This window comes from Mandrillus leucophaeus, unplaced genomic scaffold, assembly GCF_000951045.1.
Source record: "Mandrillus leucophaeus isolate KB7577 unplaced genomic scaffold, Mleu.le_1.0 Scaffold1003, whole genome shotgun sequence".
NCBI classification, from domain to species: domain Eukaryota; kingdom Metazoa; phylum Chordata; class Mammalia; order Primates; family Cercopithecidae; genus Mandrillus; species Mandrillus leucophaeus.
In genome coordinates, this window is record NW_012098133.1 from 480,938 (window position 1) to 506,575 (window position 25,638).

The following is a 25,638-nucleotide window of genomic DNA, read 5'->3' on the forward strand; positions in this document are numbered from 1 at the left end:
AAAAAAAAAAAAAAAAAGAGAGTCAAAATTCATTAAATTCTTAGTACAGTACATGCCAGTACATCTGGCATGTCATAAGCCTTCAGAAATGGTTAGCAATCAATATTATTTTGTTTTATTATGTGATGTCAGGGAAAGCATTAGATATAAGAAACACAAAAATGAATAAGATGCACATCTACCTTTACCAATCTGTTAGGAAGACAGGTCTTTGACCAATTCTGGGGAGAAACCCTTTCTGTATTGCACTGATTACACTATATTACAGGGGCCAGGTGTGGTGGCTCAAACCTGTAACCCCAACACGTTGGGAGGCCAAGGCAGGAGGATCATTTGAGCCCAGGAGTTGGATACCAGCCTGGGTAACATAGTGAGACATCCCATCTCTACAAAAGATAAAAATAAATAAATAATAAAAACATACTATATTATAGGGATTGGTCAACTACAGGCCCATGGGGCCAAATCCAGCTTATTGCCTATGTTTATAAATAAAGTTTTGTACATAAAGTGTAAAGCCTCACCCATTCATGTATACATTTCCTATAGCTCCTTTCATGCTGCAGCAACAGAGTTGAGGAGTTACAACAGAGACCGTCTGGCCTGCAAGCCTAAAATGTCTACTATCTGTCCCTTTACATAAAAAGTTTGCTGATTCTTGCCTTATCTGTCTCCCCTAGACTGGGAGCTCCTTGATGCCAATATTGTCTTACTACTGTATCCCAAGCACTTAGCCCAGGCATACAATAGGGATTCAATAAGTGTTTGCTGAATGAATGGCTACATTGATGAAGACCCTGGCACCCCTCTGCAGGGTGCAGAAATGTGCGGCTCTAAACCAGATGTGCACGCGGAACCTGGCTCTGCTGTTTGCGCCCAGCGTGTTCCAGACGGATGGGCGGGGGGAACATGAGGTTCGGGTGCTGCAGGAGCTCATTGACGGCTACATCTCTGTCTTCGATGTAAGACTTTCCTGACCTCTAACTCACAATCCCTTTCCCCTACCCTCACAGGACCCAGAGACTCTGGATCCTGCTCACCCCAACAAGCCCCCAGCCCAGGCCTCTGGTGGCCCACTACACCAGGAACCACCTCCCAGAACCCTGGGCCTTTTTCTCCCACAACCTCACTTCCAACATCCTCACACCCTTGGTTCTTAGCTCTTCTGGCCTCCAACCCTTTTAAACAGGTCCTCCTTGGCCTTGAGATCTTCCCTGCAGATCCTCTTCCAGCACCTCAACACTCTCTTTTGGCTCTTTCACAGATCGATTCTGACCAGGTAGCTCAGATTGACTTGGAGGTCAGTCTTATCACCACCTGGAAGGATGTGCAGGTAACTCGTCCTGACCTTAGTCTCCTGAATGCGGCAGGAGGAGACATCAGGACAGGAAGCTGACTTTCTGCCCAGCTGAGGAAGTTTCCTTTCCAGCCTGTCCTTCGGGACACTAGCACTCAGCTCTCTGGGAGACAGGGGAAATCCAATGAGAGAAGTGCTTTGGGGAGTGGGGTTTGGTTAGGGTTTGCTCCATTTGTTCCACCATGAGGATTCTTCCTGGTGATAATCTTGGCACTGGATAGTTTGTTTTGGTTTTCTGTGGGAGCATCAAGTGAGACCTTACTACTAAGTGTAAGAGATCCAAGGAGGAGTTAGTAAAATCAGACAAAGCAGTGAGAATAATAATAAATATAATAGCAAACATAACTGAGGACTTATTATATTCCAAGCACCTCTAATCTCATGTTAGTATCATACAACTCCATGAAGTAGATAGTCTCATTTTTTTCAAATAAACTGAGGCTCAGAGGGTCATTTATTCAAGGTCACCCTGTAGCGAGTGGAAGAGACCAGGCAGTCTGACTCCCAACCACTCTGATGCCTTGGGGAGCACATATGCAGCCTAAAGATGCAGTTTTGCCACTTCCAGAGTTCTCCCTTTTAAGAGCCTGAGTGACATTGGGGTTGGGAGGAGATCTTTGTTGGAAGAATCGCTTATGAGGCAACATGAGGAACGCTCTGACTTTGATTTCTTTTGCATCCTTTTTTTGTCCTTCTGACTTTTTTACCCCTCCCCTCAGCTGTCTCAGGCTGGAGACCTCATCATGGAAGTTTATATAGAACAGCAGCTCCCAGACAACTGTGTCACCCTGAAGGTTGGTCCCGAGGGGATTGGAGGGGAAGTAAGAGGATAGTGAGGTTCCAGGGGCAATGGCCTGACCAGCATGGGTTCTCTGCTCTTGTCCTGACCCCAGGTGTCCCCAACCCTGACTGCTGAGGAGCTGACTAACCAGGTACTGGAGATGCGGGGGACAGCAGCTGGGATGGACTTGTGGGTGACTTTTGAGATTCGCGAGCATGGGGAGTTGGGTGAGTATGACCATGCCTGTGTGTTCATGCATGTGTATATGCCTGTGTGTGGTTGTGTGGTCAAGGTCATCAGTGACTTCATGTTACCAAATACAGCGGACTCATCCACTCATCCATGCGAGGGGACATTCAACACAGTTGACTCACTCCCTCTTTCTCAGTATTCTTCCATCTTGGCCTTAGTGACCCCCACAAGCTTGTAGTTTACCTTCTACCTTAAAGGGAGCTTCTCTTCCTCTTTTGCCCAGATTCCAAATGTTGGAGAGACCCCCGGCTCAATCCTGGGCCCTTTTCTCTCATCTATCTATATTTCTCCTTGGATGAACTAACCTATTCTCATGGTTTTAAATGCCATTAATAACCCGACATCCAAATTTATATCTCTGGCCCACATCTCTCCTCTCAGCTCCAGACTCACATATCCAAATGCCGACTCGACACCGCCACTTCTGACAACCAACTCAAATGTAAAACATCTAAGACCAATTTAGATGGTTTCTAGTCCCCTTTCCTAAAAAAAAAGTCTAGGCCATTCTCCAGTTTTTCCCAACTCAGTAAATGGTACCACAATTCACCTGGTGATTAAGGCCAGAAACCTGGGAGTCCTCTGGGACTCCTCCCTTTGTGTCATTTTCATACCCAACTCACCAAGTAGTCTTGTCGATTCCATTAGAATCAATCATTTCTCTCCATCTCCACTGCTACCACCATCCTAGCTGAAGTCACCATTATCTTTTTGTCAACAGTAACTACTAAAATGCGTGGCCCCAGAAAGGGGATAGCTGGACAATGTTCCATGCTTGCCTCCCTACAGTCAATTTTCCACGCAGCAGCAAAGTGAACATTTCAAGCATAAATCAGCTCATATCCTTCCTATGGTTAAAACCCTTCAGTGGCTTCCCATTGAACTTAAAGTATCATTCCAGTCCCTTACCACAGCCCACATGGCCCTGAATGTCTGGCCCCTGTGTCCTCCATGCCTCATCTCACATCACCTGTTCTCGTATCTATCCTCTTCGTTGTAGCTACATTGGCTGTTTACTTCCCCAAATACATCTTTCCTGATTGACAGCCTTTGTTCTTGCATTTTGTCATGCTTGAAATCTATCACCCAATCGTAGGATGGCTTGCTCTTCCTAATCCTTCAGATCTCTGAGTCTCATCTTCAAGTGCCACTTTTGAAAGGTCTTGCCTGACTACCCTATTTCAGTTGCTGTGCTGTTGCTCGCTCAGCTTATTGTTTCTTGCAAAGCAATTATTTGTCTGCAATTATTTTGTGTCTATACCCTCACTAGACTGTGTGCTTTGTGAAGGGAGGCCATGGGTATCATGCTCACCACTGTATCCCAGGACCAGCACAGTACCTGGCATAGAGACAGTGAAAAATAAATGTCTGTGGTTGGATAATTGAATGGATGAATGAATGACTGGTGAGCGCTGGACTGGTGAGGGCTTAGTATGAATAATCTGATTGATATATACCCTCACCTTACCTCTTAAGAGCGGCCACTGCATCCCAAGGAAAAGGTCTTAGAGCAGGCCTTACAATGGTGCCAGCTCCCAGAGCCCTGCTCAGCCTCCCTGCTCTTGAAAAAAGTCCCCCTGGCCCAAGCCGGCTGCCTCTTCACAGGTGAGCCTCCTTCCTCTGCCCAGCACCCCCCAGGTCTCTCCCCTAGCACCCTCGACCCATGATTGCCCATCTGTGCCCAGGTATCCGACGTGAGAGCCCACGGGTGGGGCTGTTGCGGTGTCGTGAGGAGCCACCCCGCTTGCTGGGAAGCCGCTTCCAGGAGAGGTTCTTTCTGCTGCGTGACCGCTGCCTGCTGCTACTCAAGGAGAAGAAAGTGAGGCCCTGGGGCCAGAGGCGTGGGATGCTGGGTGGCCATGGAGAGGAGCCATGACTGCACCCACCCTCTGACTCCACAGTCCATACTCTCATCAATCTCATTGCTTTTCTGCCCCCTACTTCTGAGACCCTGTGACCACAGACCCCATTACTTCCATGACATCTTGACCTCATTAACCATGATTTCTCATCTCTCGATCTCACTGACTCTGTTTCTGTTCTCAGAGCTCTAAACCAGAACGCGAGTGGCCTTTGGAAGGTGCCAAAGTCTTCCTGGGAATCCGCAAGAAGTTAAAGCCCCCAACACCGTGAGTTTTCTTCCCCAGCCCGCACTTCCACGACCTTCCTGCCTTCACCCCCCTGCCCTTTCTGACTGCCCCATCACTGTTCGTCTTTGTCTCCCAGGTGGGGCTTCACATTGATACTGGAGAAGATGCACCTGTGAGTACCTCCTGCCCTGGCTTCTCTGGCCCAGCTCTGCACTCTGTCTTTTCTCCTCCCTCTTTCTATGCTCCATTCCTATAGCTGTGACCCTCTCTCTCTCTCTGATTCCACTCTGATCACCCCAGCTACTTGTCCTGCACTGACGAGGATGAGATGTGGGATTGGACCACCAGCATCCTTAAAGCCCAGGTGAGGGGAAGGAAAAGGCTGAGGGCTGGGTCTGTGGTCCCCCTGGGGCCCAGCTATCCTCCTCAATGCCTTTCATGCCCACTGGTGCCAACCCCTCACGCTCCCACCAGCACGATGACCAGCAGCCAGTGGTCTTACGACGCCGTTCCTCCTCCGACCTTGCCCGTCAGAAGTTTGGCACTATGCCTCTGCTGCCTATCCGTGGGGATGACAGTGCAGCCACCCTCCTCTCTGCCAATCAGACCCTGGTAAGGCACCCCAGTCTGCCCCAACCCCTGATTCCTGCTGTAACCCTTGTCACATTGCAGTAGGGAGTGGTGTGCCTGCTAGCCTGGTGCCACCCTATGCTCACTGTCCCCCTCCCTTCTGCCTTCTTCACCCCCATTCACCACTCCTGTCTCCTGTTGCTAGTCCTCACTGTGTCTTTATATCTTTCCCTCCCCTTGTCCCCACCCCACCTGTGTCCAGCGGCAACTACACAACCGGAGGACCCTGTCCATGTTCTTTGTGAGTATTGTGCCTGCTCCAGCAGTATGCCTGTCAACGCTGTGTTCCTCTGTGCTGCCTGAGCCCCGGATGTGCTCTGTTTTCCTCATGTAGGCCATCGGGGTGTGTGTAGGCCATCGGGGTGTGTGTGTGTGTGTGTGTGTGTGTGTGTGTGTGTAGCCCATCGGGGGTGTGTGTGTGTGTGGGCCATCAGGGTGGGTATGTGTGTGTGTGTGTGAGAGAGAGGGAGAGAGGAGAGAGAGAGAGAAAGGGAGAGGGAGAGGGACAGGACAGAGAGAGAGAGGAGGCCAGAAAGAATGAGGAAAATGAGAGGTATAAGGTGCGGTAATAAAAGGAGAAAGTTCGGGCACAGTGGCTCACACCTGTAATCCCAGCACTTTGGGAGGCTGAGGTGGGTGGATCACCTGAGGTCAGGAGTTCAAGACCAGCCTAATCAACATGGTAAAATCCCGTCTCTACTAAAAATACAAAATTAGCCAGATGTGGTGGCGCATGCCTGTGATCCCAGCCACTTGGGAGGCTGAGGCAGGAGAATCACTTGAACCTGGGAGGCAGAGGTTGCAATGAGCTGAGATCACACCACTGCACTCCAGCCTAGGCAGCAAGAGTGAAACTCTGTCTCAAAAAAAAAAAAAAAGGGGGGGGGAAGTTGTCACAGAATCTGTGAAATAGAAGGAAAGTGATGAAGTGAATGCATTTTGGAGTTAGACAGACCTGGGTTCAAACCCCAGCTCTGCCATTTACTCATTATGTGATGCTGGGCAACTTAACCCCTTTGCATTCAGTTGACTCTTTTGTAGTGTAACCCACTGCACAGGGTTGTTCTAGTATTATACATGCCAAGTATTTTACAGCATCTGGCCCAGAGGAAGAGCTCAGTAAATGTTAGTGATTAATAATCTGGTAACTTTAACTCTGTGCCCACTCCTGCCATCCCATTCCCATTCAGCCAATGAAGTCATCCCAGGCGTCTGTGGAGGAGCAAGAGGAGCTGGAGGAGCCTGTGTATGAGGAGCCGGTGTATGAAGAAGTAGGGGCCTTCCCTGAGTTGACCCAGGACACTTCTACCTCTTTCTCCACCACACGGGAGTGGACAGTGAAGCCAGAGAACCCCCTTACCAGCCAGAAGTCCTTGGATCAACCCTTTCTGGGCCAGGAGGAGAGGCTACCTGAGCCCCCTCCGGGCCCCCTTTCAAAGAGCAGTCCCCAGGCACGGGGGTCCCTGGAGGAACAGCTGCTCCAGGAGCTCAGCAGCCTTATCCTGAGGAAAGGAGAGACCACTGCAGGCCTGGGAAGTCCTTCCCAGCCATCCAGCCCCCAATCCCCCAGTCCCACTGGCCTTCCAACACAGACACCTGGCTTCCCCACCCAACCCCCCTGCACTTCTAGTCCACCCTCCAGCCATCCCCTCACATGACCCTAGGACCAGCAGTCTGAGAGGGTAGGTACCAGAAGACCCAGAAGCTCTCATCATGGCACTGTTGCAGCTTCCTCTGGCCCGGCTGGAAAGACTCCAGAATCCAGTGTGGTGCTGTGGAAGGAGCATTGGACTGAAGGCTTCAGTGGCTGCGTGTCCCAGGACAGGTCATGGCTCCTCTCTGGGCCCAGCCCATTTATCTGTACCACGAGGTAACTGAAGTAAGGAGAGCAGTGAATGTCAAACTGTCAGAGCCATAAGCCTCACATATTTTCCCTCAACAAGGGCAGCTCCTGCTTTATATATTTGATATGTAGGGGTTCTGTGAGAGATTTTGGGTTTTAAAGGAATGGTTTTATTGCATTAAAGAAAAAAATGCTTTGGAAACCAGAGGCCTGGATGATGTTAAAGTCTATCCTGTCCCACTTCCTACATTCTGGGACTACAGTGAAGCCTGGAGTAGGGAGACTGATTGAGTTTGGGGGCTGGGACCAGGGGAGTCAAAAATAGATGAGTAATTGTCAATAAACCTTGGAACCAAAAGACTACCATTCTCATTCATTCATTCAACAAATATGTATTGTGCACCTAATTGGTCCCAGGTCTGGGGATATAGCATGAACAAAACAAACAGGGCCCCTGCTCTTATGGATCCTCCATTGTGGAGGGGAACAGAAAATAGCAAATAAACACATAAACCAGTACTTGAACAAGTGAGTTTAGTGCTGTGAAGAAACTGAACCAAAGTGATGAACTTGAAGAGTGATTGTGGAGGCCAGGCGCAGTGGCTCACACCTGTAATCCCAGCACTTTGGGAGGCTGAGGGGGATGGATTATCTGAGGTCAGGAGTTTGAGACCATCCTGGCTAAGATAGTGAAATCCTGTCTCTACTAAAAAAACAAACTTAGCTGGTTGTGGTGGCACATGCTTGTAATCCCAGCTACTCAGGAGGCTGAAGCAGAAGAATCACTTGAATCTGGGAGGCAGAGGTTGCAGTGAGCCGAGATGGCACCATTGCACTGCAGTCTGGCAACAGAGTGAGACTCCGTCTCAAAAAAAAAAAAAGTGATTGTGGAAATGGCCTTTGGACTGGGTGGATGGGGAAGGCATCTGTGAAGAGTTGCAAAGGGAAAGAAGCTGTTGGAAGAGACAGGTGGAATGCTGGAAGGAAGAGATTCTGGAGAAAGAAAGCGGGCATGAAGAACGCTCTGCACTGGAAGGTACTTGGTCTACTGAGGGAACAGCAAGGAGGCTGGAGCACAGTGAGCGGACAGTGGGAGGAGAGTACAGGCTGAAGTAAGAAAGACCAGCAGGGTCTTCCACGCATAGCCTTGAAGGCCATGGATTCTATTTGGATTTTATTCTGAAGCAATTGCATTTTAAGCAAGTAAATGATGAGATCTTATTTCCCTTTAAAAAAGAAAAAAAGGTTGATCACTCTGCTGTGTGAACAGTGGGTTGGGGTGGGGGAAGTGTGGAAGTAAGGAGACCAGATATTAGACCAGAAGTCTAATAATGAGGGCTTGGACTAGGATAGTGGTCTTGGAAATTGAGGGAAGTGGATCAAGAGGTTTTTGTTTGCTTATTGTTGTCTGAAATAGAACCTGTAGGACCTACTGATGGATAGAATGTAGGAGTAGGAGAAGGCACACTGACTCTGGGTTTCTGGCTTAACTAACTGGAGGAAATTCGGTGCCATTTAAAACGTTACCGGGGGAGGATCACGTTGAAGGAGCTTTAAAAGCTTTAGCCGGGTGCGGTGGCTCAAGCCTGTAATCCCAGTACTTTGGGAGGCCGAGACGGGCGGATCACGAGGTCAGGAGATCGAGACCATCCTGGCTAACACGGTGAAACCCCATCTCTACTAAAAAAATACAAAAAACTAGCCGGGCGTGGTGGCGGGCGCCTATAGTCCCAGCTACTCCGGAGGCTGAGGCAGGAGAATGGGGTAAACCCGGGAAGTGGAGCTTGCAGTGAGCTGAGATCCAGCCACTACACTCCAGCCTGGGCAACAGAGCGAGACTCCGTCTCAAAAATAAATAAATAAATAAATAAATAAATAAATAAATAAAAGCTTTAAAAGTTGAGGTTCCTATTAGATACACTAGCAGAGGTGTCAGTGGGGAGTTGGAGTGTGAATCTCGAGTTTTGAACCATGTCAGGGTTACTGGGACAGGTGCCTGAGCCAAAGGAGCTTCGGTGAGGAGGATGAGGAATAGGGGAGAGGCTCCTCAGAAAGCAGTGCTAGGGCCGGAAGATCCTAAAGATGGCAGGGGCTTCCTGCGCATCTCCCAGCTTTCGCCGACTCACTGGTATCGTTTACTTTTCAGTGGGGCCCAGACTTTTTACCTTTGGGCCTGGTTCCTTCCTGGATCCAGGCATCTTTCTCACCCTGCTCACGCTGGCTTTTCCAGTTAAGCGGGAATTAGGAAAAGGTCTGGGACCAGCCCTCTCTTCGTCAGATGCATCTTTGCTCAGGTGCCCAGTGACTCAGTTTCCCTGGTCACACATTGAATTCCTCATCATTAGCTCGGGGACTGGTGATCTACATATGCAAATGAATAATTATCAATAATTACAGGCTGAATCAGTGGATACACTACAAATAGAACTCAAGGCGTCTTGACTCAGATGCCTGGGGTTCTCCCCACCGCCCAGCGGACGCTGCGTCCGCCCCGCCGCCCGGACCCTTCCGGGGTATTCGCAGCAGTAACAGGTTTATTTTCTTTGCTGCCCGCTCTCGCTTCCGCGCCCTGCGCCGTCGCCGGACAAGTAGTGGGCGGGAAGAGGGCGGGGCCTGGCCTGGCCTGGGGCGGGGCTCCACAGTGGGCGGGGCTTCCTCGAGTTCCGGAGTCCAGTCGCTGGCCGCCTTGCTGGAGCGGAGATGCAGCCACCGCCCCGAAAAGTGAGCTTGCTCCTGAATGGGGACTCCTGGCGGGCTGGGGGAACGGACGGAGCTAAGGGGGCACCCGACTTGGGGTGGGAGACGGGAAGTCGGAAGGGATCAGACCCCAAACCAGAAGTAACAGAGGAAAGAGCTCAGCCCCTCCCTGGCCCCGCCCCCTCACCGCTCCCTGCGCGGAGTGTTTTTTAGGTCCTTGCGCCCGGGGTCTTCATCCTCTCCTTGCCCCCGCAGGTGAAGCCGGCCCAGGAGGTGAAGCTTCGCTTCCTGGAACAGCTGAGCATCCTTCAGACCCGGCAGCAAAGGGAGGCGGATCTGCTGGAGGACATCAGGTAGCCCCCTAACCCTCTTCATTTACACTCACCTTCGTCGTTGTGCGCCACTTCTCCCCAACATACATCTGCCGGGGTGGAGGAACAGGGGCCAAGAGCTCCCCAGCCGACCCATCCACAGCCCTCACCCTAGGCTTGGCCTCTCCAGATACTGGATGGGAATGCTCCCCAACCTAACCCCCCCCCAACTCCCCCCCAACATAAACACAGGAACTCTCCCTCAAAGCCCTTGACTCCACACTACTGCCCCCAACCCTACAATCAACCTTAGAGCAGAATCCCTCTCCCTCTTCCAGACCTGTTGGAAGGCTGGCAGACGTCGTACCCAGGCCCCCATCAATCTTCACCTCTAAGCCCACAGATGAACCTCTGGGTTGGGGAGGATCCTGCTGGGGCCCAGGGCAGTAAGGTGAGGGTTTCCTGTGTTGCGGCTGCCTGAGGTGATCTCAAGGACTCCCATCAGTCCCATTCCCTCTGGGTGCAGTTACGCTCCAGGAACCTGGCTCCCCCAGCTTCTTCCTGCCCAGAGTAGAGGACTGAGGATGGGAGAACATGCCCAAACATAACCTTATCCCCCACCTCACCCCCCACCTGCAATCTCCGCAGATCCTACAGCAAGCAGAGGGCAGCCATTGAACGGGAGTATGGGCAGGTATGGGACTTTTTTTTGTACCTTACCTCTTGTTCCAGTCTCCTTTACATCACCAGTAATGTCTGTCCATATCTGTCCCTATTGTGGTCAAGAGCAGATGCCTAGAGTCAAGCAGACTGGTGTCAGATCCCTGTTGTGTAATTATAGCCATATGGCCTTGGACCAGTTAGTTAACCTTTCTTGACCTCAGTTTCTTTCTCTGTAAAATGGGAATAAAAATAATACCTTACCTTCATGTAGGGTTGTTGTAAGGATTATACAAATTAATGACTATAAGGTATTTAGCAAAGCAAGTGGCACATAATGTACCCAAAGGATGGTATGATTATACTCTGATCTCATATTCTCCCAGTTGGGGTGGGTCTTTGAAAGGGAACTTGGTTCTGTGATGGCTTTTTCACCAGGCACTCCAGAAACTGGCTGGCCCATTCCTGAAGAGGGAAGGGCACCGGAGCGGCGAGATGGACAGCAGGTGGGCCCTATGGAGGGGGCGGGCCACAGGGACCAAAAAGTGATGGGGAGCTCAGCCCCAGGAGCCTGTGGAGATGAAGGCCTAGCAAGTGGGGAGGGCACGTGAGCTGTAGGTAGAGCTGACACAGCAGCAGCAGAGGAGCTGACCCAGCAAGGACACTGTGGGTGGGGTGGAGGGCAGGAGTGAGGCTTGTGGCTGAGCTAATGGGCTGATCGATTGATGGGCTTACAGACAAGGGAGGATGGGAAAGCACTCTGTCTCCCATGGTGTTGGTCAGGGGGCGGGGGTGGTCTCATGAAGCTGTGGAGTGCTCTCCTCCTCAACACAGACCTTCTCTGGGGAGGGGCAGGACAGTGTTCGGTGCCTGGCGCTGCCTGCTGGATGCCACCGTGGCTGGGGGCCAAACCCGGCTCCAGGCGTCCGACCGATACCGTGACCTAGCAGGGGGTACAGGGCGGAGCGCCAAGGAGCAGGTGCTTAGGAAGGTATGGCTCAGAGGATGGGGTGAAGGAAAAGCTGGCTTGGGACCAAAGGTGGTCTAGATCAGGACTTTGTGTATGCATCCCAATAGGGAACAGAGAACCTCCAGAGGGCGCAGGCCGAGGTGCTGCAGTCTGTCCGGGAGCTGAGCCGAAGTCGGAAGCTGTATGGGCAGCGGGAACGTGTGTGGGCCTTGGCACAGGAGAAGGCAGCTGACGTCCAGGCCAGGTGGGGTCATGTAGAGTGAGGAAGCCCAAGGTGGGGGAACAGGGAGGTGGGGCTGTGTAGGGGTGGAGCCAAGTCACCAAAGCAGGGCCTGACTCTGATCTCATATTCTCTCACTTGGGGTGGGTCTGACTCCTTTCCCTCATCTGCACAGGCTAAACCGAAGTGACCATGGGATCTTCCACTCTCGGACCAGTCTCCAGAAACTGAGCACCAAGGTTCGAGGGATGAGGGCATGAGTGTGGGGCAGGGAAGAGAAGGGCAGAGTAGTCTAGTGGTTTGGAACCTAGGTGCATAAGTATGAAAGACTGGGTTGAATCCAGGCTCTCCTACTTCCTGGGTGGGTGACCTTGGTTAATTTACTTCATCTCTCTGAGCCTTGTTTTCTTCTATAAAATGGAAAGAATACCCTTCTTTTTCAGTCCTTTAATATGCATTTATTGAGGATCTGCAGGTACTAGGCACTGTTCTAGACACTATGGATAAGTGGAGAACACTACCAACAGAGTTCCTGCCCTCACAGTCTGGTTAAGAGAGACAGACAGCAAATAAATACTTAGATTAAGATGAAAATAAAACAAGGTACTATGATAAAGAATAACAAGGGGGTAGAATTTAGAGGGAGGCCTCTCTGAATAGGTGGCCTAATTGTCAAGAAGGAGCTGGCCTTGCAAAGATCTAAAGGAAGAACATTCCAGAGAGAAGAAATGATGAGTGCAAAGGCTCTGAGGTGGGAATAACTTCGTAGGCTCGAGGAATTGAGAGAAGGCCAGTATGGCTGGAGTACTGTGAGCAAGGGAACAAGCACTTGAAAAGACGTTAGAGAGGTTGTAGGGGTCAGCTCATATTGAACCTGGTGGACCGTGGTAAGGAACAGTGGATTTTATTTTAAATGCGTGCAGAAGGCACTAGAGGATTTTGAGCAGGAGTTGTGAGTATGCAACATTTTTAGTGTAGTGCCAGGCACATAGTAAGCACTCAATAATGTGAGAATCCATTCTGGATCTGGCTTCTCAATTGGTCTTGGAAGGACTCAAGGGGTCTAGGGCTTCCTATTGACATCAGTTTACTCTCCTAGCTGTCCGCCCAGTCAGCCCAGTACTCCCAGCAGCTGCAAGCCGCCCGCAATGAGTACCTGCTTACCTTGGTGGCTACCAATGCCCACCTCGACCATTACTACCAGGAGGAACTGCCAGCTCTGCTCAAGGCCAGTCTTAACCCAAACACCCCTGTCCCTCAGCAGGGAGGGAAAGGAGGACCTCCCCCTTGCTTCTTGATCCCCATGACACTGGGCGGTGCAGGGGATCTTGTCTGCTTACAGTGGGTAGATGATACATACATGGGCTCTGGTTCTGCTCCTAGCTGGTTGCATGGCATTGTACAGTACACGTAACCCTTCTGAACCCCAGATTCCTCATCAGGGATGACCCTTTCTCTGCCTATCTTATAACACTAGTTGGGCTCAAAGGAGAGAATGGATGTTAAAGTATGTTTTAAACTTCTAAGTGCTCTGCACACGAGGGCCTTTCTCATGAAGAATGTCTTCTTCCCTCCTTCCTATATCTCATGACCATCACCTGTCAAATCTGGAACGAGCCTATTTTACAGTAGAGATCTGGGGGAAGGGTGGTGTTAGTATCTTGGGGTTCTTTCTAGGCCCTTGTCAGTGAGCTGTCAGAACACTTGAGGGACCCCTTGACCTCCCTCAGCCGCACTGAGCTGGAAGCCGCAGAGGTCGTCCTGGAGCATGCCCACCGTGGGGAGCAGACAACCTCCCAGGTGAGGGCTGTGGTCTCTAAGAGCTTCCCTAGGGATCCCTTTTACCCTTCCCTCCCAGTGCAGCCCTCTTTCCTTCACACATTGTCCTTTTTCTTCCAAGAAGTGCTAGGAACAGGGTTGGAGAGTGAGCCAGTGAATGAGTGACTTTGACTTTTCCCAACCCCTAGGTAAGCTGGGAGCAAGACCTGAAGCTGTTTCTTAAGGAGCCTGGTGTATTTTCCCCCACCCCACCTCAGCAGTTTCAGCCAGCAGGGACTGATCAGGTGAGACCTTCCTGCTTGTTGGAACCAGGCCACATATAAAGGGGACTATGATTTAGGCCTCCTCCTCCATCATCCTTGTCTTTACGTTAACTTAGTGAGTGTTACACCATGGAGAGGGGGTTTCAGAATTCCAACTCACCTCCCTCCCACCAGGACACACACACAAAAAAAACACACCTCAGGCCACCTTTCAGTCACTTGACTGCACCATCTTCTTCATTCTACCTCTGTCCCTCGACCTGGATCCCATTTCTGAAGCTCTGTATCTCTGTGTCCACATTACCTGTATCCATGGCCATAGGCATGTGCCCCTTCCTCTTTGTCCTTGTCCTTGGAGGTCAAGACAGAGTGGAAAAAGGAGGGAACTGGAGAGAAGGAGCAGCCTCAGGTCCTCCTCACAGCACCCCCTGACCCATTCAGGTGTGTGCCCTGGAGTGGGGAGCAGAAAGCATGGCTGGCGAGAGTGGCCTGGAGAAAGAGGTTCAGCGCTTGACCAGCCGAGCTGCCCGTGACTACAAGATCCAGAACCATGGGCATCGGGTGAGGTGGGGGGCACAGGTGTCATGTGCACCTTCTTGTCTCAGCAAGAAAAGCTGAGAGAGGGGATCTTGGAGCCATTGAGGGTGTCATGGAGCTACAGAGGGGAGGGAAAGGTATTGTAAAGTAACAGTGTGGCACAATAGTTAAGAACAGTTTTTGGAGCTAGACCGACATAGGTTCAAATTCTCTTCTGTTGCTTCCTAGTTCTGTAACCCCGGGTAAGGGAGTGACGTAACCTCTCTGGACTTCAATGTCCTCATCACTAAAGTAGGGCCAATAATAGCGCCCACCTCATAGGGAAGATTAAATGACATAATGTATGTGATACAACTAGCAAAGTACCAGTCCTGTAGTAAGTCATGCCCCACAGTATTTCCACCCACCCCTGTTCTCTGCCTTCCCAACCAGGTACTGCAGCGACTGGAGCAGAGGCGGCAGCAGGCTTCAGAACGGGAGGCTCCAGGCATAGAACAGAGGTTACAGGAAGTGCGAGAGAGCATCCGCCGGGCACAGGTGAGGCACACCCCTGAGGTTAGAGATCTCACCTTCTCAGGCAAGCCCCACTCCCTCTACTCTTTCTGATGGTGGGAAGGAGGGAAGGGAGAAGCAGAGAGTAGACACTGCCATCAGCCAGGTTCCACTAACTAACTTCCTCCCTATGCCAGGTGAGCCAGGTGAAGGGGGCTGCCCGGCTGACTCTGCTGCAGGGGGCTGGCCTCGATGTGCAGCGCTGGCTGAAGCCAGCCATGACCCAGGCCCAGGATGAGGTGGAGCAGGAGCGACGTCTCAGCGAGGCTCGGCTGTCCCAGAGGGACCTCTCTCCAACCGTGAGCTCCTCCCCTGACACTACCCATCCTTACTTAGAAGTGAAAAACTCCAGTGGAACGCAAACCCTATAAAACTGGAATCACAGTTGTGCCTAACTCAAAGGGTTATTGTGAGGTTTAAGTGAAATCATTCATATATCATTCTTTACATAATTTCTGGCATAGAATCCTCAGTAAATTTTTATTATGAGCATAATAGAATGATTAAGAAGTAGGGTTCTGGGGCAATCTGTAAGGGCTTTGAGTACCAGCCACTCCACTTATGAGCTGTGCAATCTCGAAAAGTGACTTAACTTTTCTGAACCCCAGTTTCCTCATAAATAAAGTGAGGTTAATAGTTGTGCAAAACTATTAGCACTGGGTCATTATGAAGATTAAATGAGACAATATATACAAGATACTTTGCATTGTGCTTGGCACATAGTATGCACTCAATTGCTGTAACTCTGCTATTACTGTTGTTATTATCCTACTCTGTGGTGACTGTGGTTGTATACATGGTAAGTGGATGGGTGCAGCTACCTTGGAGGGGGATCCATGGTGTCCTTTACGGGAAAGATGGAAGAGTGGGAGATAGAACCAGTGCTTGAGAGCGGGCCCCATATGAGGTCTGTTCTTTGCCCCTCTAGGCTGAGGATGCTGAGCTTTCTGACTTTGAGGAATGTGAGGAGACAGGAGAGCTCTTTGAGGAGCCTGCCCCCCAAGCCCTGGCCACTAGGCCCCTCCCCTGCCCTGCACATGTGGTATTTCGCTATCAGGTATGAATGGGGGTGGGGACCTTTGATGGGGGTGGGGACCTTTGATGGGCAAGGGTCAGGGACAGCCAAGTCCTGAATCCTTCGTGTGTGGCCCAGGCAGGGCATGAGGATGAGCTGACAATCACGGAGGGTGAGTGGCTGGAGGTCATAGAGGAGGGAGATGCTGACGAATGGGTCAAGGTGGGTATGGACCCTGGGCTCTGACCTTGGGTTGGGGGCAGTAGGAGGGACTTCTCTGTGGCCCCCATGGACCCTTCTAGGCAAAGCTAGAAGCCTGAGTAGAGGAGAGCCAGGGTCATGGACTGCTGAGGTAAATCTAATATCTGTTCACATTGCTGGGTGAGCAGGCTCGGAACCAGCACGGTGAGATAGGCTTTGTCCCTGAGCGGTATCTCAACTTCCCGGACCTCTCCCTCCCAGAGAGCGGCCAAGACAGTGACAATCCCTCTGGGGCAGAGCCCACAGGTAAGAAAGGGAAATTTGGGGTTAGGGGACCCTGGGTATGGTGAAGAATTGTTAGGGGTTGTAGCCCTGGGGTGTCACGGTCCTGGGGCACTGCCACCCACCTCCCTCTCACCGTTTCTCCTGGGCCTCTGTAGCATTCCTGGCACGGGCCCTGTACAGCTACACCGGACAGAGTGCAGAGGAGCTGAGCTTCCCTGAGGGGGCGCTCATCCGTCTGCTGCCCCGGGCCCAAGATGGAGTAGATGACGGCTTCTGGAGGGGAGAATTTGGGGGCCATGTTGGGGTCTTCCCCTCACTGCTGGTGGAAGAGCTGCTTGGTCCCCCAGGGCCACCTGAATTCTCTGACCCTGAACAGGTGAGGCTTACCTTCTCCCTGAACTACCCAGGCACCTCTGGGTTGACCCTTCCACCCCAGTAAAGCCTCATATTCATTTTAATGCCCCCTCTGCTCCCCAGGTTTACCTCCTGTAGTGGCCTGGGCCTCCCCATCTCCTATGGGTGGGCAGGGGAAAGGGAAAACCAAGGCAGCCTTCATAGGAGTTTGGGGGTCCTACTTTAGTGCTGGATAGATCTGAGTTCAAATTTCTATTGTATAACTTGGGCAATGATTTAATCTCTCTGAGCTTGTTTCTTCACATGTAAAATGGGGATAATACCTACTTTAGCAGGCTCACTGTCATAATTAGAGATAATCGAGGTAAAGCCCCCCCGCCTTTTTTTTTTTTGAGACGGAGTTTCGCTCTTGTTGCCCAGGCTGGAGTGCAATGGGGCGATCTCGGCTCCCCGCAACCTCCACCTCCCGGGTTCAAGCAATTCTCCTGTATCAGCCCCTCTAGTAGATGGGATTACAGGCGCGTGCCGCCACGCCCAGCCAATTTCCTATTTTTAGTGGATACAGGGTTTCTCCATGTTGGTCAGGCTGGTCTCGAACTCCTGACCTCAGGTCATCCGCCTGCCTTGGCCTCCCAGTGTGCTGGGATTACAGGTGCAAGCCACCATGCCCGGCCGAGGCAAAGCCTTTAGTGCAGTGGAATGCAGAAGGTGTTTCAATATAAGATACCTATTGTTATAATGTATATACATACAGCAGAAAGAGAATAGGAGTGGGCGTCAGGAGACCTGGGTTCTAGCCAGCACTCTGCCAATAACTGGCTCTATGATTTTGGACCTGGCTTAACCTGGGTCTCACTTCTAACACAGGAGTCATATTAATAAAAATGCCTACCTCATGGGGTAGTGGTGAGGATTGAATGAATTAGTACATGTGAAGTGCTAGTAGAACACTTGAGACATAGTATACATAAGCGTTCAATACATATTGACTGTTGAATATCTGTCAGCTACACCCCCCCATCTTAATGCAAGCATTTGGCCACTTCCTGTGTTGGGAAGTGATGAGGAAGGAACTGAAGATGGGATGAGAGGAAAAGCTGGTAAAACCTCCCCACGTGCCAGGAATAACTGTGTGCCCACCCCACCTCCAGATGCTGCCGTCCCCTTCTCCTCCCAGCTTCTCCCCACCTGCACCTACCTCTGTGTTGGATGGGCCCCCTGCACCTGTCCTGCCTGGGGGTGAGTGGAAGGAATTGGGAGCCCTGGGAGGCTAACAGATAAGGAAGAAGGAGGAAGCTTGGACTCCCAGGTCACGGTCTGGTCCTCTCCATGCCCTCAGGCATCTTGCAATAAGGTCTATTGCAGCTTGGTGGAGAGCACTTGCCTGGGCTCTGGAGCCAGGCTGACTGGTTCAGATCCCGCTCTGTCATTTCCAAGTGTGTGACTCGAGGTGGGATTCTGAACCTGTCTGGGCCTCAGTTTATGTTCTTTATGAGGTAAGGAAAAGGTACTAGCTCATTGAATTGTTATGAGAGTTAAAAAAGATGCCTGTGGACTACACAGCATTGTGCCTGGCACACAGTAAGTATTCAGTCACTATTTTAAAAATTAGCTAAGTTCTCTCATGGTGTCCTCCCAATATGCACCTTTTGCTCCTAGTGTCCAGATACCTAGCTTTGTATCATTTTTTCTGATGCCCACTTTTTTTTCTTTTTTAAATGTCTATAGCAGTTTTATTATTATTTATTTTAGATTCAGGAGGTACATGTGCTTGTTTGTCATATGGATATACTGCATACTAGTGGAGATTGGGCTTCTAGTGTACCTGTTACTCAAATAGTGAACATTGTACCTGATAGGTAATTTTTCAACCCTCACCCCTGCCTCGATTCCTACCTTTGCCTCCTTTGGAGTCCTGGGAGTCTGTTATTTCCATCTCTATGTCCATGTGTAGCTGTTGTTTAGCTCCCACTTATAAGTGAGAACATGCAATATTTGGTTTTCTGTTTCTGAGTTAGTTCATTTAGGATAATGGCATCCAACTCCATTCATGTTGCTACAGACGACATGATTTCATTCTTTTTAATGGCTGTGGAATGCCTGCCTTTTCTAAAACCTTCTGGTACTCCCACCTTGTCCACAAGGAGTCTCCCTCCCTGGAGTTACCATCATCTCCACCACCCCAAGTTCACTTTGCATGACTTAGCACTTAGTCATTTATTGTGTTTATTGAGGTTTCATTATTGGTTTCTTGACAGCCACTGAGGGTAGGAGCGCTATGTATCCTATCTGCCTTTTATATCTGTTTTATACCTTGAGCAGAGCTGATTATACAGCAGTTACCCAATAAATGTTGAGGACAGTGGATAGAGTGATGGATTTTATGGTCTAGGATGGTGACCATTAATTTAGCAAATATTTATAGAATGCCACTTTCCTAAGTGCTGGAGATACAGCATTGAACAAAACAAAGTCTGAAGACTGACTTGTGGTTCTTATTTCCAGACAAAGCCCTGGACTTCCCTGGGCTCCTGGACATGATGGTACCTCGACTCAGGCCGGTAAGGGCCCTTGCCTTGGAGGAAATTGTATTTAGAGGGGTTATTCCAATCAGTCCTGTTTTGTCTGGTATACCCTTAAGGGAGGACTCTGGAGCACTAACTGTGTGTTCCCTACAGATGCGTCCACCACCTCCCCCGCCGGCTAAAACCCCGGATCCTGGCCACCCAGATCCCCTCACCTGAAGGCCAGGGAATCCTTGACCCCCGGTGATGCTGCTGTCCCTATCTTCAAGCTGTCAGACCACACCCTCAATGATCCAGAGCAACACAGCCAAAACCTGGAATCTCCCTATTTCCACCCTCACCTCCAAGGGTAGAAACTTGCCCCTTCCCATTTCTGGGACTGGAGCCCACTCCTTTTTTTCCCAGTGTCCTATCATCTCTAGGACTGGAACTACTCCTTTCTCTTCTGCCATCACCCTATCTAGGGTGGTGAAATGCCTGAAATCTCTGGGGCTGGAAACCATCCATCAAAGTCTCTAGTGGTTCTGGCCCACCTCTTTCCCCACCCTGGCTCTGTGACCCACCCCACTCTGGATGCCAGGGTCACTGGGGTTAGGCCGGGGAGAGGAACAGGCCTTGGGAATCAGAAGGCGCTGGAGCCAGGATGCGAAGCAGCTGTAATGGTCTGAGCGGATTTATTGACAATGAATAAAGGGCACGAAGGCCAGGCCAGGGCCTGGGCCTCTTGTGCTAAGAGGGCAGGGGGCCTATGGTGCTATTGCTTTAGGGGCCCACCAGGGGCAGGGGCCTGCTCCCAGCTGCCACGCTCTATCATATGGAGCGAGGTGTTGGGGAAGGCGGGTCAGGCAGCCTGTTGCAGGCAGGGGAAGGAGAAGAGACTGAGGGGCCATGACCTCTCCTGAGGCCCCCAGCCTGAGACCGTGTAACTCCAGGTGGAAGTTGAGCTGGTCCCTCAGCTGGGGGGCAGTGCTGTCCAGTGGAGGGGAGGGCCTTCACGCCCACCCACACCCTGGCCCTGCCAGCTGGTAGTCCATCAGCACAATGAAGAAGGAGACTTGGAGAAGAGGAAGAGTAACAGTATTGCTTCCTGTTCAGGCTGTATCCAGCTTTTCCCCTGGGGCTGCAGGACCTTCCCTACCTCCACCACCAAACCAAGGGATTTATAGCAAAGAGTAAGCCTGCAGTTTATACTCTGGGGGTTCAGGGAGCTGAAAGGCTTAAGTAGTTTAAGTAGGTGATGGGAAGATGAGATTACCTCATTTAGGGTTCAGGCAGACTCACCTCACATACCCCCTGCTCCCCGTGGTAGAGACACCTGAGAGAAAGGGGAGGGGTCAACGAGAGAACAGGAGTAGGTCATATCAGTGCCCCTCAAGAGTAGAGAGCAATAAGAGCCCAGCCCAGTACAGTCCTGGCTGTGTTTTCCTACCTGGTGATCGGAAGTGTCCGGTTTGCTTTGCTGCCCATTTGCCTCTTGAGTGGGCAGCCCTGGGCTTGGGCCCCTCCCTCTGTCCCTCAGTGTTGGCTCTGCAGAAGCTCTGGGGTTCCCTTCAAGTGCACAAGGGGCTAGGCTGCTGTCCCTGAGTCCTCCATTCTGTACTGGGGGGCTGGCTAGGACCTGGGGCTGTGGCCTCTCAGGGGGCAGCCTCTCCATGGCAGGCATCCCTGCCTTGGGCTGCCCTCCCCCAGACCCCTGACCACCCCCTGGGTCCTGTCCCCCACCAGAGCCCCAGCTCCTGTCCGTGGGGGAGCCATCACGGTGTTCATGCAGTCCATAGCGCTTCTCAATGTGTGTCACCCGGAACCTGGGAGGGAAGGGAACACTGGGGTTTAGGACCACAACTCAGAGGCTGCTTGGCCCTCCCCTCTGACCAGGGACATCTTGAGTTTGGTGGCTACTTCCCTCTGGCCTAAGGTAGGGGAGGCCTTCTCAGACTGTGGGGCACATTGTGTAGCGTGACTTCCGCTGGAGCTCCCAGTCCAGGAGGAAAGAGCCAAGGCCCACTTTTGGATCAGGTGCCTGATCATTGGGCCCCCTACCTCAACCTCACTTTCCCTGGAGCACCTGCCCCACCTGCCCACAGAGAACACAGTGGTCTCCCCTGTCCGGGGGCGGCTTTTTCCTTCCTTGGAGCGTCCCTGACGGACAAGTGGAGGCCTCTTGCTGCGGCTGCAATGGATGCAAGGGGCTGCAGAGCCCAGGTGCACTGTGTGATGATGGGAGGGGGCTCCATCCTGCAGGCTGGAGGTGGCATCCACACTGGACAGCAGGGAGGAGGGGAGCAAGGGTAACATTTCCATTTCCCTTCATGTTTTGTTTCCTATGTTCTTTCAGCATGCTCCTTAAAACCCCAGAAGCCCCAATTTCCCCAAGCCCCAACATTTTTTCTTGTCTTTATCTAATAAATTCAATATTAAGATGTTAGTGACCACATGTTCTTCCTCCCAGGGCTGTTTGCTAAAAAGAACATTGCTTAACCCAAAGGAGTGGCACTAGAGGTAAATGTTAGGTTTGATGACATCTAGATGAGAGAGATGTTTTGAAGGAATCGAGATTTCTACAAAACTTCTTTCTTCCTATAAGTTAGCCAGCTTTGCCCTTCCCCCAACCCCATACATGCAAGGAGACTGGGAGAGGATTGTGCTGGAGGAGAGGATACTCTCCAAGGCAAGCTAAGTCATGCTGGCCCTTGTTTCCAGCTCACCTGGACAGCTGCACTGTCCCTTCTCCTTCACTGTCCCCCAGCATCTCCTTCAAGGCCTCAGCATTGGCTGAGGGAAGAAGGAAAAGAGGGAGTCAGTGAAGGTGGAGGTCAGGGCAAGAGAAGGTTGGAGAAGGAGGGAGCAAGGGGCTATGCTAGACCCACCTTCATTTTGGATGATGCAGCGAACAATCCTCTCTACTGTGTCCTCATTCATGTCATCGTCCTCAGCTGAAGGATGAAAGAGATTGGCAAGGAAGCAGGAATGAGTCAGCTTTGGGGGAACATTACCTGGTGGCTCCTATCATTTATTGCTTAGGACATACCCTTTTACCTACTTGCTATCATGCTGGACCTCAGCATTTCAGGGACCAGAAAAGATGGGGACACCAATGCAAGCCCAAGACTACCACCCAGAGGACCCTTGCTGCCCATGCTGCCTTCTCTAGTTTTGCTTTCAGAGTGGTGTCACCCCACTTGCTAATTCAAGAGTGCATCACCAAGCTTCCTGAGCAGGCTTGATCAGGATTTGGCCTGGGTCTGTTGGTCAGGGAGGCAGAGGTGAGGGGCAGAGGTGTGGGGAGAAGGATGAAAGGTTACTGAGCCAGGGTTCCAGGCTCCACTCACGGGGCTGAAGCTGGGCATCGTCAGGCTCGGAGCCCCTCGACGTGCGGCAGCGGTAGCCCTTCTTCTTGAGCACGTGGCAGATCATGAAACCTACCAGGCCCATGAGGAAGAAGACCAGCACAAGCAGGAAGAGCATATACAGCCCATGTTGGGGCGGTTCCAGGTCAGGCTGTGGTTCCGACATGAGGCCCTGGGGGGCGAGCGCGGGCCAGGGCGCCTCCTGGGTTTAGGGGGCTGCAGCTGGGAATGGGGGAGGGGTAGGAATGCAGTCCTCAGGATCTGAAACAAGCACGTCTAAGACGTTCGGCTAAGGTCCGGCTCCACCCTCTACCCAACCAGGGAGCTGTCCGGGCCAGGGGTGCTGTTTCGTCAATACGGCCCAAGGCAAGAGGTCAGCGGCTACGCAAGCTCTCTACCACGACCCTGGTGCCGCTTCCCCGACGCCCCGAGCGTTCCCCTTTCCAGCTCGTTCGCGCTTCCGTCCCTCCCAAGGACACTGCAGCACGAGATGGGACGGAATTCTTAGGCGGCGGGAGCAGAAATCGTGCCTGAGTCAGCGCCCGCACCTCCTCCGCGCCGGCCTGAGCCAGGCCTCTGCAGCCCCCTCCTCTCAGTACTCCCGCACCCCTCTCCCTTTTTGGTTTCTCCCACCCTGACCACCTGGCCCACCCGGTACCGGTGGTTTGGTTCTGGTTCCGGCTTCTGCTCAGGTTCCGGCTCCAGGGGCGTCCTAGTGCGGCTCGGGGCCCCCGACGCCCTTCCGGCGCTCATCCCTTGATTCCTCCCCTCCCCCTTCGCCGCCTCACCGGCCCCGGGCTGTGGCTGCGGATACCCGCGCCGTGGCAGGCGGGGGGAGGGAAGGACAGAGAAGGATGCGGGCTGACTGAGAGCGGCGGCAGGCTCCGGGCAACTCCGGCCCTGGGTCAGGGAGATCGCCTCCGCAGCCGCCCTGGCTTCCCAAATGCCTTCGCCCGTCGCGGGCCCAGAACCAGGAGGCGGAGCGCAGGTGTGCGGGGCGGAGAGCGTGAGCTGTGCGCGCGCGTGACTGCGCCTGGCCCCCCCGGGGCAATGTGTGGCGCCGAGTCTAGGTCCGGGTAGGGGACAGGAGGTCCGGCGTGGGTGTTGTCCACTGGTCTATCCGCTACGCCTGGCGCAGCTCCTGCCCTCAGATGCCCCGACCAAGCGGAAAGTCAGGAATCTTCCCCGAGGGCTGGGGGAAGCCGGCTTTCCGCACCTTTGAGGGACGGAGTGGCGGGATCTTCGGAGCTTCCTAGAGAAGTGACCACGGCCTGCGCCCGGTTTGGGGCAAGCGGCTGGATGGGATGGCTCAGCTTCCCGAGGATCTGACCCCCGGCCGGAGAGAAATGGCCCTCGCATCCTAGGAGCGATGCTACCAGTTCCCCGCCCAACCCGGGACGCTCAAAGCCGCAGCTCCCGGGAGAGCGGAGCCAGGCGAGGGGCGGAGCTCCCCCGGGGGCGTGGCCTGGGTGTGGCTGGAGGCGGGACCGCAACGCCCAGTTCCGCAGAGGCAGGCTACGTGCTTGCGCAGCACGCACGGCTGGGGCGGGGTTGGCGGAGGGTGGCGGGCGGCGGGCGGCGGAGGCGCGGGGCCTGCTCCCGCCGGCACCATGGCCAAGACCGTGGCCTATTTCTACGACCCCGACGTGGGCAACTTCCACTACGGTGAGGAAACAGGGCTATGCATGAGGGTTGGGACGCGGAGGTTTTGAGGCGGGGGTTGCAACTCCAGGGGTGAGAGCTGACGAACTCTTTTCTCCCCACCCCCAGGAGCTGGACACCCTATGAAGCCCCATCGCTTGGCATTGACCCATAGCCTGGTCCTGCATTACGGTCTCTATAAGAAGATGATCGTGAGTTTCGCCGCCTCGGCCGGGGGTTGGTGGGGGGGCGAGCTGTGGCGGAAGGGATAGGTGGGCTGGACTGAGTGCATCAAGTGCGACCAGCCCCTAGAGTAGCGGGGAGCTGGATAGAAGACGCCGGAGTATCTTGAAAGTGCCGGGTGTTGGAGGTGGCGTTCTCTGCTTAATGGAAAGTACTTTCTCAGCTCAGGTCGGCCACCCTCTGACTGTAGGCACCCTAGCCCTTGGCCTAGGGTTAAGGTGATGTGGGGGCTGGTTTGAAGACAGAAGGAGTGTTCCTCCTCTGCATTTTAGAGTGTGGATAGGGCCTTGGCCTCACGAATTAGGTTTAGGGGAGCGGATATCACTGTATCAGGGTGTAAGGTTTACCCTCAGTTCCCACTCCTCTTTTGCCGCCTTTTTTTTACCTCCAAGGAGCTGGGGCTCCAGGGTGGGACGATACTACCGTGTTTGTAAATGTGTATGTGCGTGTGGAAGAGAGGAGATATCTTAGGTATTCCTTTTTCAGCCCGGAATACCTCTACATGGTTCTACTTAATCGCTATCCGGTTTTTCATCTCCCAGACATACACATGCTGTCTTCCCAGCTTGGAATTTATGGCTGTGATATGGGATAGTAACAGTTAAGCCAGGCCAGGTGTAGTGGCCCATGCCTGTAATCCCAGCACTTTGGGAGGCTGAAATGGGAGGATCGCTTGAGGCCAGGAGTTGGAGACCAGCTTGGGCCACAGTGGGATCCACATCTCTACAAAAATAAAAAATAAAAAAAGTAGCGATGTGTGGTGGGTGTGCCTGTAGTCCCAGCTGCTAGGGAAGAGATGTGTATAAGAGACAGGGCTGGAGTGCTGTGGTGTGATTTTTCGCTCATTGCAGCCTCCACCCCACAGGTCCAAGCAGTTCTTATGCCTCAGACTCCTGAGTAGCTGGAATTACAGGTGCCTGCCACCCTGCCCAAATAATTTTTGTATGTTTAGTAGAGATGGGGTTTCACCACGTTGGTCAGGCTTGTTTTGAACTCCTGACCTCAGGTGATCCACCAGCCTCAGCCTCCGAAAGTGCTGGGATTACAGGCATGAGCCACCACGCCCGGCCGAGTTTCTTATGATA

At 52.4% G+C, this 25,638-nt stretch overlaps 4 protein-coding genes across 6 annotated transcripts in view; 3 read left to right on the top strand and 1 right to left on the bottom strand.

Annotated features, from left to right (window-relative positions):
* ARAP3 (ArfGAP with RhoGAP domain, ankyrin repeat and PH domain 3) overlaps window positions 1-7,314 on the top strand; it is a 34,952-nt gene extending 27,638 nt beyond the window's left edge. For both annotated transcript variants that reach the window (XM_011973760.1, XM_011973751.1), the window contains 12 exons: window positions 815-962; window positions 1,265-1,333; window positions 2,077-2,151; window positions 2,251-2,365; window positions 3,867-3,995; window positions 4,076-4,209; window positions 4,437-4,519; window positions 4,617-4,652; window positions 4,781-4,844; window positions 4,955-5,092; window positions 5,313-5,351; window positions 6,301-7,314. In XM_011973760.1, coding sequence (XP_011829150.1) covers window positions 815-962; window positions 1,265-1,333; window positions 2,077-2,151; window positions 2,251-2,365; window positions 3,867-3,995; window positions 4,076-4,209; window positions 4,437-4,519; window positions 4,617-4,652; window positions 4,781-4,844; window positions 4,955-5,092; window positions 5,313-5,351; window positions 6,301-6,768 — 1,498 coding nt within the window. In that variant the 3' untranslated portion in view covers window positions 6,769-7,314. The remainder of the gene's footprint in view (window positions 1-814; window positions 963-1,264; window positions 1,334-2,076; window positions 2,152-2,250; window positions 2,366-3,866; window positions 3,996-4,075; window positions 4,210-4,436; window positions 4,520-4,616; window positions 4,653-4,780; window positions 4,845-4,954; window positions 5,093-5,312; window positions 5,352-6,300) is intronic.
* Window positions 7,315-9,608: 2,294 nt separating this feature from the next.
* FCHSD1 (FCH and double SH3 domains 1) lies at window positions 9,609-21,747 on the top strand. Its single transcript, XM_011973790.1, has 20 exons — window positions 9,609-9,674; window positions 9,906-10,003; window positions 10,610-10,655; window positions 11,060-11,127; window positions 11,471-11,612; window positions 11,699-11,835; window positions 11,987-12,050; window positions 12,911-13,039; window positions 13,489-13,611; window positions 13,779-13,874; window positions 14,295-14,414; window positions 14,823-14,927; window positions 15,080-15,241; window positions 15,871-15,999; window positions 16,096-16,179; window positions 16,347-16,464; window positions 16,599-16,819; window positions 17,949-18,036; window positions 19,303-19,358; window positions 19,476-21,747. The coding sequence occupies exons 1-20, from the start codon at window positions 9,654-9,656 to the stop codon at window positions 19,539-19,541; spliced, it is 2,073 nt and encodes a 690-aa protein (XP_011829180.1). The 5' UTR covers window positions 9,609-9,653; the 3' UTR covers window positions 19,542-21,747.
* On the bottom strand, window positions 19,967-24,166 carry RELL2 (RELT-like 2). 2 transcript variants are annotated; one of them, XM_011973772.1, is made up of 8 exons: window positions 23,328-24,166; window positions 22,652-22,891; window positions 22,190-22,255; window positions 22,028-22,094; window positions 21,397-21,582; window positions 20,752-21,127; window positions 20,604-20,637; window positions 19,967-20,376 (listed from the first exon to the last, which is right to left on the bottom strand). In XM_011973772.1, exons 2-7 carry the CDS (start codon window positions 22,833-22,835, stop codon window positions 20,605-20,607), a joined length of 912 nt encoding a protein of 303 aa, XP_011829162.1. In that variant the 5' UTR covers window positions 22,836-22,891; window positions 23,328-24,166; the 3' UTR covers window positions 19,967-20,376; window position 20,604. The 2 variants fall into 2 exon arrangements, with proteins under 2 accessions (XP_011829162.1, XP_011829169.1); XM_011973779.1 differs by having other exon boundaries at window positions 23,312-24,166.
* A 38-nt stretch (window positions 24,167-24,204) lies between these two features.
* HDAC3 (histone deacetylase 3) overlaps window positions 24,205-25,638 on the top strand; it is a 17,336-nt gene continuing 15,902 nt past the window's right edge. The window contains exons 1-2 of the mRNA XM_011973802.1: window positions 24,205-24,334; window positions 24,440-24,522. Coding sequence (XP_011829192.1) covers window positions 24,280-24,334; window positions 24,440-24,522 — 138 coding nt within the window. The 5' untranslated portion in view covers window positions 24,205-24,279. The remainder of the gene's footprint in view (window positions 24,335-24,439; window positions 24,523-25,638) is intronic.